The 16,183-nt window shown below is 34.8% G+C and overlaps 1 protein-coding gene across 1 annotated transcript in view; it reads right to left on the reverse strand.

Annotated features, from left to right (window-relative positions):
• THEMIS (thymocyte selection associated) overlaps positions 1 to 15,895 on the reverse strand; it is a 184,463-nt gene extending 168,568 nt beyond the window's left edge. Inside the window, exon 1 of the mRNA XM_025925929.2 lies at positions 15,529 to 15,895. Coding sequence (XP_025781714.2) covers positions 15,529 to 15,619 — 91 coding nt within the window. The 5' untranslated portion in view covers positions 15,620 to 15,895. The remainder of the gene's footprint in view (positions 1 to 15,528) is intronic.
• Positions 15,896 to 16,183: the final 288 nt, after the last annotated feature.

The following is a 16,183-nucleotide window of genomic DNA, read 5'->3' on the forward strand; positions in this document are numbered from 1 at the left end:
GATATCTGTTTGATTAACTCCCTCACCTCTCTCAACTAGAGTCTTTTCTACCTGAGTTATTCCCAATATGCTTTGTAACTGTGTAGAAAAATTGGTTATTTCTTCCATTACTCGAATGTAAGGCTTTAGAAAATTCTGGCTAACTCAATTGGATCTCAGATGTAAAGATAAGAGTTAAAACTCTTCTAAGAGAAAACTATGCAGTAAAGGATTAACTCCATGGACTTGGAATGCCCAAACCCTGTAAATTCTAAAGAAAGGACTACCTCTTTGACAGGCTTTTAAAAGATAAAGTCTAAGTCTTTGGAATATCCTGCCAGGAAATAGTATTTCTGTAAATCTGGGTTCTTGGACTACACCAGATAGTGTGTGATAACAGTGTGATTTATGATGAATGCCTGTTTTTATTCACATGGGTCCTGGATCACACTGTATCACTTGACCTCTGGAGGTGCTGGAGCCTCATAGCTAGAGTCAGTCACACATACTCCATACCAATGTGACTGCTCCAATAAAAACCCTGGACACGAAGGCACAGATGAACTTCCCTAAATTGGAAATACTTTGTGTTGTGACACATTAGTGCTAAGAGAATTAAGTACTCTGCATATATTTCCATTGGGAGAGGACAAATGGCAGCTTGTGCCTGTTTTCGCATGGACCCTGCCTTTTTCCCTTCACTGACTTTAATCTGTATCCCTTCTCTCTCTATATTTTAACTCTTGAGTCTTGTATTTCTAAGAAATCATCAAAACTGGGGGCAATCTGGGAACTCCTCAATACAAACATAGGAAAAAACTTTTGTGATCTTGGGTTAGTAACATGAAAATAAATGCATTAGCCCTAAAGAAAAAAAATGATAAATTAGACTTCATCAAAATTTAAAATATTTTTGCTTCAAAAGATAACATTAAGAAAATGAAAAGAAAAGCCACAGAAATGAAGATAATATTTTCAATTGTATATCAAGAATATAGAAATAATTTTTATAACTCAATAAGAAGACAAACAAACAAACATGGGCAAACAATTTCAAGACATATTTCTTTTTAAAAAAGGACAAATTGCTATAAGCACAGGAAGAAAATGTCCAACACTATTTGTCATGAGAAAATGCAAATTAAAAATACAATGAGATATTATTGAACATAATATAAAGATAGACAATACCAAGTTTTGGTAACAACTTGAAGAAACTGGAATCCTCATATATTATAAATAGAAATATAAAATGATTCATTATTCATATCTCCAAAAGGGCAAGTGTCCTTTAACTGGTGTTGGATAAACTGGTGTCCTTTAACAAGTGTCCTTTAACTGGTGTTGGATAAACAAAGGTGGTATATCCATACAATAAAATATATTTAGCAGCAAAAGGGAGCAAAATACTTGTTCATGTTACAACATGGATGAACCTTAAAAACATGCTAAGTAACAAGAGCTAGATGCAAAAGACTATATATTTATATGATTTATTTTATATGAAACATCAAGGAAAGGCAAATTCATACACAAAGCAGATCAGTGGTTGCCCAGGGCTGGAAATGCAAGTTACGGTTATTGGCAAAGTGTTCAAGGGACTTCTTTGAGAAGATGGAAATGGTCTACAACTGGTGGTGGTTGCACAACTCCATAAATTTACTAAAAATCATTTAATTGTACACTTACAATGGATGGATTTTACAGTTTAGAAAATTATACCTCAATTAAAGTGTAAGAAAAATCTTGTACTTAAAGGCAGAAAAATAAACACCAAATAAATAACTTACTACATATGAAAGAGATAGGTCTTTTGCTACAGAAAAATGAAGAACATAATAAAGATAAGGAATATAGGGAAAGAAGATGGAAATTTTTCAGTCTCAAATAAGGTAGTCAGGGTAAGCCTCACAGAGAAAGGAGTTAGCCAAGGTGACGTCCGGTAGAAGAGCTTGCCAGCCTGAAGGAAAAGCATTAGCAAAGACAGGAACATATCCCCAAGTTTGAGGAAGAGTAAGGAGGCTTGTGTCTGGAAGGAGGAGACTGGCAAATGATGAACTCAGATAAATAATGGGAGCAAGAAGAAAAAAATACGGGGCCTTATTACTCGTGGTAAGGTTTTTATTTTAAGAAAAAATGGAAAGCTACTGGAGGCTTTTTAATAGAGAAGTGCATAATCAGAGGTACAATTTCAAAGCATTGGACTCTGGAGGCTCTTTTGAGAATAAATTTTAGGTATGAAAGAGTGAAGCAGGGAGACCAATTAGGTGTCTATTTTGATAATGTTGGCAATAAATTATGGTGCCTTGAACCACGGGGGTAGATGGAATTTGTGGGGGAAGAAAAAACAAAGCATGGGGAAAGGAATTTTGGCATCAGTTTTTCTCTTTAAAAAAAAAAAAATTAGTGTTTACTTATTTTTGAGAGACAGAGTGTGAGTGAGGGAGGGGCAGAGAGAGGGAGACACAAAATCTGAAGGCCAGTTCCAGGCTCTAAGCTGTCAGCACAGGGCCCAACACAGGGCTTGAATCAACAAACTATGAGACCATGACCTGAGCTGAGACACTGAACTGACTGAGCCACCCAGGCGCCCCAATTTTTCTCTTTTTGAAAGTTAACTCAGGGGCTCCTGGCTGGCTTAGTTAGTGGGGCATGTGACTCTTGATCGCAGGGTCGGTGAGTTCAAGCCCCATGTTGGGTGTGGAACCTACTTAAAATAAAATTTTTTAAAAAGTTAAATCATAATTTATGAAGAAGAGCATACACCAAAATATTAACTGTATTTTTCCATTTGAGGAAGTTATTGATAATTCTGTGCCTCTGCATTTTCCAACTTGCCAGCCATGTGCATACACTATTTCTATAAAGCAGAAAAATAATTTTTTCAATATTCGGGTCACTGAACACAATCATAATGTAACCAAACTTACTTGTTTCCCAAATTTTAAGTCAAAATGGTTACATATGTGAAGTAAACAGTGATGAATGGTAATGTTAGCAATATGAAGAGTAGTTAAAGAAGCAACAGATGCTTCCTGACCCCAGAGCAGTGAACTCACGCTCCCATTGACATGCAGTAGTATTATTACCAAGTAACTTTCCTGGCATTATAGGACTTTCTCCTGTGTTTTTCTGATGCCTAATTTTTGAAATTGATAACAGATACAGTTCCAGCCATGATAAATATAACCTGGATCAATCAGGAAAGTTACAGTTATGCTCACATTACAATCTCAAAGTCTTGGAGATTTAAGCAATAATGTTTCTTTCTTAAAAATGTTTATTTATTTTTGAGAGAGAGAGCAAGAGTGGGGAAGGGGCAGAGACAGAGAATCTAAAGCAGGCCCGGAGGTGTCAGCGCAAAGCTTGACACAGCTTGAACTCACCAACTGTGAAATCATGACTTGAACCGAAATCGGATGCTTAACCGACTAAGCCACCCAGGCACCCCATAAAGGTAATTTCTTATTCCACTACATGTCCACTACAAGTGGGTGAGGGCAAGTTATCCAATAATTGTAGTCATTTAGGGACGCAAACTGTCAAAGATTCCATTTTGACACGGCCTACCAGGATGAAATATGTTAAATTATGAACTGGTTTGTAAAGCATCTGCCTCCAAATGATACACATTACTTCTGTTGTCATTACATTGGCCAATGCAAGTTCTATGGCTAGAAAAGAACTGTAACCTTATGATGTACTCAAAAGGGAAAACTGGGATAAATGAACATTATTTTTTTTTTATTCTTTAAGTTTGCTTCTTGGTCATAAGCTATTCTTTCAAAGAATTGAACATGGGATGATGACACAGGTCAAGTTACCTACAATTATAATTATTCATGAACTAGCTTGCCCAATGCTATAACCCGGGATTTGTGATGGCAATCATGCTATCTCCTAATATGGATCTCATAAGCAGGCCACATATCCCATAGAGTATTACAAGATGTGAGGTAAGAGAAGAAAATATGAGCTTCAGTTAATGTTCATTTCTACATAAAACAAATAGGAACATTAAGTTATTCTAGTAGTTAATATAAATGTTTGTAATATTTAATTTTAAGTTTACTAATATTTAATATTAAAAAATCCTAGGGGAGCCTTTGTGGCTCAGTCAGTTAAGGGTTCAACTCTTGCTTTCAGTTCAGGTCATGATCTCATGATTTGTGGGATTGAGCCCTGCATTGGGTTTTGCACTGAAGTGTGGAGAGGGCTTGGGATTTCCTCTCTGCCCTTCCCCCGCTCACATGTGTTTTTTTTTTCTCTCTCAAAAAAATAAACACGAAAAAATTAAATTAATAATCCTAGTTTATTTCTACATCAGATGGTACTCCACATCAGATATATATTTCTACATCAGATATAGTCCAAAATATAATGAGTCAGACTGGGCATTCCGAAAAATGAGAGTTAAAAGAATGTCCTAATCAAGAGAAAGGAACCCTTGTGTACTGTTAGTGAGAAGGCAAACTGGTGTGGCCATTGTGGAAAACAGTATGGAGGTTCCTCAAAAAATTAAAAATAGAACTACCCTATGATCCAGTAATTGCACTACTGGGTATTTACCCAAAAGATACAAAAACATTAATTTGAAGGGATACATGCACTCCTATGTTTACAGCAGGATTATTTACAATAGCCAAATTATGGAAGCAGCCCAAGTGTCCATAATAGATAAATGTATAAAGAGATGTGGAATATCTTACACACTCACACACACACACACACACACACACACACACACACAGCAATACTATTCAGCCACAGAAAAGAATGAAAATCTTGCTATTTGCAACAACATGGATGGATCTAAAGAGTAGAATGCTAAGTGAAATGAATCAGTCAGAGAAAGACAAATACCATAGGATTTCACTCATGTGGAATTTAAGAAGTAAAACAAATGAACAAAGCAGAAAAAAAAGAGGCAGAAACCAAAAAACAGACTCTTAACTATAGACAACAAACTAATGGTTACCAGAGGGGAGGTAGGTGGGGTGATGGATGAAACAGGTGAAGGAGACTAAGAGTACACTTATCTTGACGAGCACTGACTAATACATATGAAACTGTTGAATCACTATATTGTACACCTGAAACTAGTATAGCATTGTTTGTTAACTACACTGGAATTAAAATTAAAAAAAAAAAAAAAAGAATTGTCCTAATCATTCATTTACCTGCAATACTTCCATATAATGGATTTTATGAGTCAAGTTAAGTTGCCTTAAGAATTGTTATAATCTAATTTTAAATATACTAACTCTCACAAAATAGACAATAACTTTGCAAGATGCTCACAAAGACACTTGAGAATTGAAGATTGCAGGGACTAACAAGAAGAAAATGACAGCATGACACATCTATTCCTAGTACAAACTTGTCATCAGCTGCATACAACTGCTACCTAAGGAAACTGCCAATATCAAGTTTATGAATATTCTTCCACATATAGATTGACGCCACCAACATTAATGAAAATCTGCTCTAAGTATATGTTACATACAGTGCATACTGTTAATTTTATCTTTACTTTATCCTCTTAAAATTCTTACTATTGTGTATGTTTTAGAATGACCATAAATATCGGGGCGCCTGGGTGGCGCAGTCGGTTAAGCGTCCGACTTCAGCCAGGTCACGATCTCGTGGTCCGGGAGTTCGAGCGCCGCGTCAGGCTCTGGGCTGATGGCTCGGAGCCTGGAGCCTGTTTCCGATTCTGTGTCTCCCTCTCTCTCTGCCCCTCCCCCGTTCATGCTCTGTCTCTCTCTGTCCAAAAATAAATAAATGTTGAAAAAAAAAAAAACTTAGAATGACCATAAATATCAATAAAAAAATATATACAATAAGGATAACATGCTCATTTTTTTTTTTTTTAACTGATGAAGCTTGCATTCAAATAAAGTCCTGATCAATTAGGTCACTGATGGGGCATTCCAGCCATGAGCTCACTCTGTGGCCAGAACTGGCTTTTCAATTGTCTACTTGAAATTTCCACTTGGACAAATAACATATATTTGTATTTCACATGACCAAAACAACTTTTGCATTCTCATCGAAGCTTTCCTCCCCCTGGTCTCCACAACTACTCTGTCAAATGCACAAACATCTATCTTCTCTTAAGACTTTCCTTTCTGCTTTCTTCTATATGTTCGAAGTCATAGGAATATTTTTCTCTTCTTCCGATACACTAAGCTCTCTTCGCTCTCCAGATGTTTGCACTAGCTGTTCACCCTGTTTGGAACACTCATCTCTTGGCTAATTTCTTCTCAACATTCAGTCCTCTGCTCCTAAATTGGTTCTTTAGAGCAGCCTTCCCTGATCACCTTCTGTTACAGGCTCCCACCTGCTTCCCTACTGTGCACCAGATTATGTATTACGATGGCCCTGAAGGTCTACAATAACTGTGTCTCCCCACATCCTCACCCTCCTCTTCTACTGCATACCCCTCAGTTGCTCTGCTTCGGCCTCACTGGCTTCCTCTGTGTTTATCAATTAGATGAAGCAAGCTGTTATGTGGTTTGCACTTGTTCTGTCCTCTGTAGGAGTATTCTTCCAGATATGTATAGGATCATTTTCTGAGTTTATTCTGGCCCCTGCTCAAATTTCACCTGTTCAGAGATACCTGCCTTAATCACCCTCTCAAAAGATCATCCCTTCTGTCTGTCTCAGTTTACTCTCTATCTACTTAGTTTTTCATGGCACTTGAACATATTTTAAATCTATCATCTGTTTGTCATTTGTCCCATTCACTGGAATATAGGCTCCAGTAGGATAAGAGCTTTGCATTTCATCCTCCCCTACCCCTTCCCTGCCACTGTAATTCTAGCCTGCTGAACAATACCTGATCTAGTTTTTGTTTTCGTTTTCAGTGCAAAAAATGTGGTTTTATTCAAACATGGGGACAGGATCTGTGGGCAGAAAGAGTTGCACTGGGGTTCTAAGGAATGACTGATTATACACTTTTAAGTTGGGAAGTTGGTTATGGATAGCTAAGTCTCTAAGGAATTTGGAAGCAAACTTTCCAGGACTGTGTGGGGTCCTTTACTGCTATCTAGTAAAATCTTAGTCATGAGACCGTTCAGATATATATCAGTGGGCTGTATTCTTTGAGGGTGACTACTAATACATGTCTTGGGAGGGGGTAGAGATAAAGGAAGTTTCCAAAATGATTTTCATATATTAAAGAAGACTTACAGGATCTTGGAGGTTGGGCTAATGTCAAGCTAAGGTTGCCTTTTGCCTCTGGCAAAGTATTCACGTCCAGCCAGTTGAGTTCCTGGAGTAAGGTCACTCTGATCAAATATTATTATAATTTATATATGCTATTCAATGCTGAGACTCACCTGTTTCTCTGTAAAACATGTTGCTATGACCATTGCAGTATAATCATTATTTTTGTTTTTTATAATTACATTTTAATTTAACTTCTAGAGGTCAGACGTTTATGTGCGTTATATGTTGATGCATTTTGCTCAGTTGATTCCTAGAAATTCTGTAATGGCTTACATACCCACTGATCATGTCTCCTTTCATTTCTGTGCATTCATGCCTATATTGGGTTTTGTGAATCTTTTTAATATCTGTGATATAAGAGGTGATTAACAATGATTTATTGCTTATTTGCGTTTTATGGTTAATAAATTTGAAAAATTTTTATATGATTCTTGCATGTGAATTGCCTTTTACATATTTTTCCCATTTAAAAATTTTTTTATTCATTTCTATTTATTGTTATTTAATGATTTTTATACACATTTAGGTATTTTTTAATAAGGAAGTTTTCTAGGGGTGTCTGGGTGGCTCCGTAGGTTAAGTGTCCAACTTCAGCTCAGGTCATGATCTCATGGTTTGTGAGTTCAAGCCCCACATAAGGCTCTGTGCTGACAGCTCAGAGCCTGGAGCTTGCTTCAGATTCTGTGTCTCCCCCACTCTCTGCCAGTCTCTTGCTCACACTATCTATTAAAAATAAATAAACATTTATATAAATAAATTCTCTCTCTTAAAAATAAATAAACATTTTATTTTTTTTAAAAAAATAAGTAAGTTTTCTATTTCACAAGTTCAAATTTTCGTTATTTATTTTTTATATATATAATTTATTGTCAAGTTAGCTAACATATGGTATATACAGTGTACTCTTGGCTTTGGGATTCATCTTTTAAAGACTTAGTTTTAATATATTCTTCTATGGTTTCTTCATTTTTATTGTTAATGTTTCAACTTTTAATGTTTTTTTCTCCTTATTTAATTTATGTTGGCATATGTAATAGTAGTGGAATTCAAATTAGTTACATTTTACTTTTTAGGAATGGTTGATCAGTTTTCCTCATCATATACCAACATTATGGTAATCATGATAATAGTTAAGATTTCCTGTGAGATTTCTATGGGCCAGTCATTTTGCTAAATATTTCATACACAATAGTTCAATTAATCTTCATATCAACCTTCAGGGTCATGATGAAGCCTATTTTTCATGAGTGAGGGACAAAGCAAATGTCAAATGTTAGAAGTTGACTGAAATTATCTGTCATTTTTAACAGTCAGGAGGCAGTTGGGTTTTTAACCCACAGTTTTATGCTTCATATCAACAGGGCAACTTAATAAGTTTCTGAGCAACATGTTATTAAAGTAGCATTCAATCCAGTGCCACAAAACTTCATGTCAGCCTTTCTCAAGTTCCCTCAAGCCTCCAAAATCTCTTGTTGTGGAATCATGACCACAGGATGGACAAAACCTGGTTCTACTCGCTGTGCTGTTAGAAGAAGCAAAAAAAAAGATAAAGCATATGTTTCCCTGCACTAAAAACAAGAGACACCAAGATATTGAAAGTAGATGCTTAGAAAAAAGATATTCCAAAAGAAAACTGGAGAAGTAATATTATTATTTAACAAAATAGAACTTAATAAAAAAAATCATATAGGAAAAAGGATGATAAAAATAGAGTAAGAAGATATAACCCTCACTAACATAAGCACAGGCAGCAACTCAACCTCAAAAACATGAAGCAACAAAAGAGAAACGAGGAGTGAACTAGATAAATGAACAACTGCTGAAAGATTTCTTTTATAAAATCCCCTCAGAAAAGTAGATGAAAAATAAGCAGTGAGAGCAAAATCTGAACGAAACAATTTAAAAATTCAGGCTACTTGGGATATATAGAGAGATATTATACCAAACAACAAAACATATGTTTTCTTTGAGCACATGTGAAATATTCCAAAGCAGGATATATTTCATACCACGAAGAAATAGAAGCCTCAATCAATTCTGAGGAAACAATACAGACTATTGTTTTCTAACAACATACAATAAAATTATTAATTAAAAGCAAAGATCCTAAAAGAAATCCCATATTATGGTAAATAAATAAAATAAATAGTCATTGGATTGAAAAGGAACAAACTGCACTTTGAAGTGCATAACAGAGAAAACACTACATGGTAAAATTCATGAGGAGTTGTTAAAGAAGTACTTAGAGGAAAAATTATAGTTTTAAACTATAATCAAGAGGATCAAGAAATGTTTTTAAAATGACTACTGATTCAACCTAGGAAACTAGAGAATAAGCAAGGGAACAAACAGAGAAATGAAAAAAAATAATGAAAATCAAGTCAGAAATCAATAAAAGAAGCAAAGGAATAGAGAATATTAATGAAACCAAATTCTGATTTCCCCTCCAAAAAATTCTGTGGTTGGTCAGTAGTTCATACAGGAGAATTCCAGCAAATTTTAGGGAAGAAATTAAAAGTTTCTCTTTTTTTTTTTTAATTACCCAGAAAATGCTTAATTCTCTGTAGTTAATTTCAGGAAGCTAGTTTTATCTTGAATCTAAAACAGATGAATTTATTAGTTCATTTCAATTATGATTAAATGCAAAAATCTTAAATATAATATTAAATTTCTACATTGTATTTTGAAAATGTGGATATAATATGAAAGGATTCTTCAACTCAAAAAAATCTTTAAAGGTAATGTGTATTAACAGACTAAAGAAGCCAAAGTACATTATTATCTTATCAATGAAGAGAAAAATATTCATTGGGTTCAATATATATTTATTATGAAAACACCTAGCAAGCAGGAAATAGATGAAAACTTCCTTAATTTAGTGAAGGTTAAATACCAATTTTATTATTAATTTTTTAAGTTTACTTATTTATTTTTGAGAAATAAAGCACAAGCAGGGGAGTGGCAAAAAGATAAGGAGAGAGAGAGAATTCCAAACAGGCTCTATGCTGTCAGCACAGAGCCCAATGCAGGGCTCGAACTCACAAATCATGAGATCATGACCTGAGCCGAAATTAAGAGTTGGATGCTTAACCAACTGAGCCACCCAGGTGCCCCAGGTTGAATACCAATTTTAGAACACTACACTTAAAAAGAAGGAATTTTTGATGCATTTCCTTCATGATTAGGAATTAGACAAGGATTTTCACTACTGTTTATATACTACTGGAGGCCCTGGCCTACTATGAAGGTAAGAAAAAAAAAAGGTTGTAAAATATAGTAGGAAAGTGATGCAACTCTTGATACTTTCTAATAATATCAGTATCTATTGGTTTTAGGAAAGCCAATGAAATAAAAAAGATAAACTATTAGAATTAATGAGTGTTCATTAGTACTGTTGATATTTACTTGCATTTCTTTTGGTGATAATCAATGCGAAAACAAAAGATATATGATTATTAGTCAATATAGCAATGTATATACACATATGTAAGTAAGTGTGTGCATTCTAGGAAACATTATCTTGAACTCTAATACATGATCTAGAAGATGAGTTTTGCTTTTCTGTTTTTGTTTTAATGAGAGAGAAACATTGCTCATAGATAGGAAGACCTTACTATTTAGAACTTGGAAGTCATAATTAAAAAGATCTCTATATTAGAAATTCCAGCTCAGAATGGTTTCATTAAGAATACTACTAAATATTTAAATGAGAAGTAACACCATATTTGCACATCTTTAGAAGAATTGAAAAAGACTCTACCCAAAGAAGTTCTATTAAGTTCAACATAACTCAGTACAAAAACATGGCTAGGACATTACAAGAAATAAAAATTATAAGCCAATTTCATTCTCTAAAAGAGATATAAAAATCCTAAAAGAAAAAAAAAAATTAGTGAACCAAATTTAGTGTTATATGACCCAATTGGTTTTATTCCTCATTGAAAATGCTTATTTAACATTTTAAAAATGAATCAATATAAAAAACATAATCATCACAAAAATCACAGAAAGAATATGTGATGAGTTAAATGTACATTCATGATTAAAAATTATTATCAGAAAATTGGATACTTCTTTAACTTAAAACAAACATACTTCAAGATGAATTATTGAAATTTTCTGTGGTTGTAAATAGAGATGGGGGGGTTATCATTACTCCTATTTAGTATTACATTAGAAACACTAATCAGTTCTTTAACTGAAAAAAAAAATTGGAAAGAAAAGATGAGATCTGTCAATGTTCATAAAATACATGACTGTGTATATAACAAATCCAAAATAATCTAAAGATATGTTTTTAGAATTCAACAAACACAACAAAGAGAAAATGAAAGTTTCAAAAGGTACTATTTATAATGGAATGAAAAAAAAATCAAATTAAGAATAAAAGGAAGTGCAAGAACTCCACACACAAAAAAGCTATAAAATGAAAAGAGATCTATATAACTAGATAGCTATACCAGGTTTATGGATCAGAAGACTTAATTTAAAATGGTGCCAATTTGGGGCACCTGTGTGGCTCAGTCAGTTGAGTGTCCCACTTTGGCTCAGGTCATGATCTCATGGTCCATGAGTTCCAGCCCCATGTTGGGCTCTATGCTGACAGCTCAGAACCTGAAGCCTGCTTTGGATTCTGTGTCTCCCTCTCTCTCTCTGCCCCTCCCCCTTCATGCTCTGTCTCTCTGTCAAAAATAAATAAACATTAAAAAAAAATTTTAAATGGTGCCAATTCTCTCTAAACCAAGGCATTGCTAAGCAAAATGCCAAGAACACTTTTGTGGAAGTTGGTAAGTTAAATGTACATGAAATATATATGAAAATTCACACTGCCTAACCTGAAAGAGAATAATAAATTGGAAGAACTTATTCTACATTATAATTCTCAATTTTGGCTGCATGTTATAATCATCAGGGAGATTTTCCAAAACCTGATGGTGACACCGCACTTATCACATAATTAAATCCTTATCTTCTGAGGAGAGACCTAGGCATCGATATTTTCGATATTTCCCAGGTGTTTCATGTGCAACCAAGTTTGAGAACCACAGGTCTTAGAGCATATCATCATACATAACATAACCTAAATTATGTATTGTTGCAAACCTGCTTTAACTAAGATAGGGTGAAATTAATGTAAGAATAGCAATTAGTCGAATGGAACAGAATAGATGCTGTGGAAGGAGACCCACACATGTATGGACACTGTTAATGACTAATGTAGCCCAGTAAGGCAGTAGGAAAAAGGCAGTTTTTCAATAAAAGTCACTGCACCAATTGGCTCCATAGAAGAAAAAATAAACACTAATCTCAACCTCAAATCATATACAAAACAAAATCAATTTTAGTAGATTACAGATCTAAAGGAGGGAGTAAACAAATGGAATAGATGCTGAGAGAATGTCTTCATGAACTTAGGATAAAGAAAATTCTGACAACACACAAAAAGGAAAATAATTATAAACTGACTACATTAACACTAAAATTAAAAACTTCCATTCATCAAAAGGTGACATTTAGAAAATGAAATGTCAATTTATGGACTGAGAGAAGACATTTGCAACACAGGTAACTGACAAAAACTGATAAAGGGTCAGGACCCTTTCTTTCTCTCTCTCTCTCTCTTTCTCTCTCTCTCTCTCCACACACACACACACACACACACATATACATACATATAAATGCAAATATATACACATATGTATGTATTTAAATTTATAAACTCCAATAAAGAAATGAGCCACCAACATGAACAATGTCTTTCACAAAATAGAATTTCCTAGGTGCCTGGCTGGCTCAGTCGGTGGAGCGTGTGACTCTTGATCTCAGACATGTGAGTTTGAGCCCCATGTTAGGTTTAGAAATTACTTAAAAATAAAATCTTTAAAAAAAAATAGCATTTCTAAAAGGCCATTAGTCACCAGGGATATGCAAACTAACCATGAGCTACCCTTATACTCTTCACAGAATAACTGCAATTACTAAGACTGATAACATCAAGTGCTACCAAAGACATGGATTAATTGGGACTTTCATAGACTGCTGGTGGGAATATAAATTGGTATAACTACTTACTTGGAAAAATTGTTTTTCATTATCTATCAAGGCTGAACATATACATAGCATATGACATGGCAACTCCACTTATTCATATACCCAACTGAATGCACATACAAGTGAACACACTTGGACAAGAATGTTAATGACATTACTGGTAACAGCTCCAAAGTGGAAATAATCCAAATGTCCGTTAGCAATAGAATGGATAAACAAATTGTGGTATATTTATCCAACAGACTATTATACACACTATATAGGACATCATGGGTTAATTTTACAAAGATAATGTTGAACATATATGCCAACCAGAAAGAATACATACTATAATTTTTCATTTGTGTAAGTTCATAAACGGACAAAAGTCAGGATAATGGTTACCTATGGAGAAGATGGTGGATAATGATTGAGAAAGGGCACAAACTAGAGCTTTCAGAATATTTGCAATTTTCTATTTCTTGACTACAGTGGTGGTTATACAAATGTGTTTACTTGTGAAAATTCATCAAGTTGTTCACTCTTTTCTCTTAATTGAAGTGTAACATAGTAGTGACGTAGTAAAGAATGAAGATGGTCGGAACACATGGAGAGACATGCTATATTCTTTTGTAAGATGACATAAAGATGTCAATTTTTCTCAAGTTAATCTATAAACTCAATACAATCTAATGCAAATTCTAGTAGGATTTCTTAAGTAACTAATTTCTCTAAAAACATAATTAAAAGGTCTATGAACAGCTAAGTCAACTTAGAAAAAAGGAGTAGAAACAAGGGACTGATCTATACATGAAATATATTTTAACACTTAGCCTGGAACTATTGTTACACACATTGGGTGATTTGGGCACAATCAAGAAAAAACAGACTGATGGAATAGAAGAAATATTTCAGAGACAGACTGATCCAGATGTGAGTACCTAATATGATGTAAAAGTAGCCACATAAATCAATTGGGAAAGGATGACTAGCTTCTCAAATGGTACTGGGAAAGCAGATTTATTATATGGAAAAATCTAAAACTGGATCCCTCTATACCATATCTAATCCTCCAAATGGTTTAAAAACTAAATGAGAAATATAAAACTGCAAAGTTGGTATACAATAATAAAAATATCTCTGTAATTTCGTATGCAAAGCTTCAAAAACACAAACGATGAAACCAAAAAAAAAATGATTTGGGGCTGGCGCAGGAACAAAGATACATTTCTTAATATTGTATACATGGAAAAATACGGTCTGATTCCGTATAATCAATTGACAAATGAATTAAACAAAATCCAGTGCTAAGCTGATATAGCAGAGGTGTGTGTGTGTGTGTGTGTGTGTGTGTGTGTGTGTGAGTATGAACTAGGTCTGATATTTGTCAATTTTTATTGCATAATATAATAATATATATGTAACACATTATTTTGTCTTGAATGAGAAAGATTGGACTGCCAGAAGTTATTTACCTTAATTTTCCAGTAGTTTGTCTGGATCTAATTCTATTACTGCCTCAACCCTACCACTCTTGTGACCAAAAATATATATTTTCCTAGAAAATAACTCTTTGTCTTGCATGTATTCAAAGTAATTCCTTAAAGATTCTAGGGTACCTGTTAATAGGCTTTAACATTTTTCTACTGAACTAACATCATAAGTCACATCGAAGTACACTAACTTATTAAATAATCTTAATGAAACCCTGATTTTTCAATACAGATTCTTAAAAATTACCTTGCAATTAGTAGATATTAATTTCTATGCCTTCAAATAAGAATGTCATTATCTAAAGAGTTAGGAGTTAGGCCACTCCAGAAGAAGTGAGAGAAATGTTGGCATAAGCAACATTGCAAAGTGGTTCAGAGTTTGGTTAGTTTTTCTTTCTAAACACTGTGCTTTTAATAATTGTTTTTGTTTTTAAAAAATACTTTTTTTATATCCTAGAAATATAAACATGGATAGCGACTCTTCACTCTTGGAGTATAACCCATTTCAAAGAGGCAGAAATAATTTACCACTCATGTTGGACTATCTGAAGGCCTCCAGAAAGCTCACGCTTTTCACTCCATTCCTTTTCCCTATCTACCCCAGAGTCCTATTAGTTTCTCTTCTCTAGCACTCTTAGATTGTGACAGTTTTGTCAGTTACTTTCTCTCTTTTGTGATCACCTTCCTTTCAAAGGAACGCACATATTTTCTATTAAAATTTCCCCCTCCGGTTTCCAAGAGTACATATCTTATGAGAACTTTCTAGCCAGCCAAGAGATAGGAGAGTGCTTACCTTCAAAATAGATGCCCGACTGGACTTCTAGAACCCTGGGAAGGGTCCTGAGGTCAAGGGAGTGAACGAATTCCTCCAGCGTCATTGCCATTGCGCTGACTTGGGTCTTGTGCAGACCTGGTACTTACAGAAGCTCCTGGCTTCTGGGTGTCACTTGTCTGCAGCTGTAGTTTCCCCTTCTCATTCCTCCCTCAGGCAGGCAGGGATGTCACGCTACAGTCCAACTGGGGTGGAGTAGCTCTATGTGGGTAAGACTGTGAAGAGGGAAGGAGGAGGCAGGGGACAAAAGGTGTGACAGCTCTTTTTGTTCTCATTGTGGCTTCATTTCCTTCTGATGCTGAAGTAGAACAGGATGGGGGGGGGGGGTTGGTGAGCATGTCTAAACAGACAATGCTAAAAAAAAATGAGAGCTGATTAGCAGCTCGCTCTGTTGCCAGCCAACAGCAGCAAGACTGGAGTGAGAGTTGCTTGTGGCTTTTCAAAACCAGAAAGGAACAGGAATACAGGACGAGAGTCTAATCTTAAAAATGGCACCATGTTAATTCTTTATCTCTTTAGTTCATTTCTAAAATTTGGCTTTGTGCCTTATTTGCATACTCTCAGTGCTTTCATATTAAATTTGGTTACAAAAGTGCTTTGTGTCAGCTCTTTTGAG

The sequence above is a fragment of the Puma concolor genome, chromosome B2, assembly GCF_028749965.1.
Source record: "Puma concolor isolate L17-30 chromosome B2, mPumCon1.1.hap2, whole genome shotgun sequence".
Classification (NCBI taxonomy): Eukaryota; Metazoa; Chordata; class Mammalia; order Carnivora; family Felidae; genus Puma; species Puma concolor.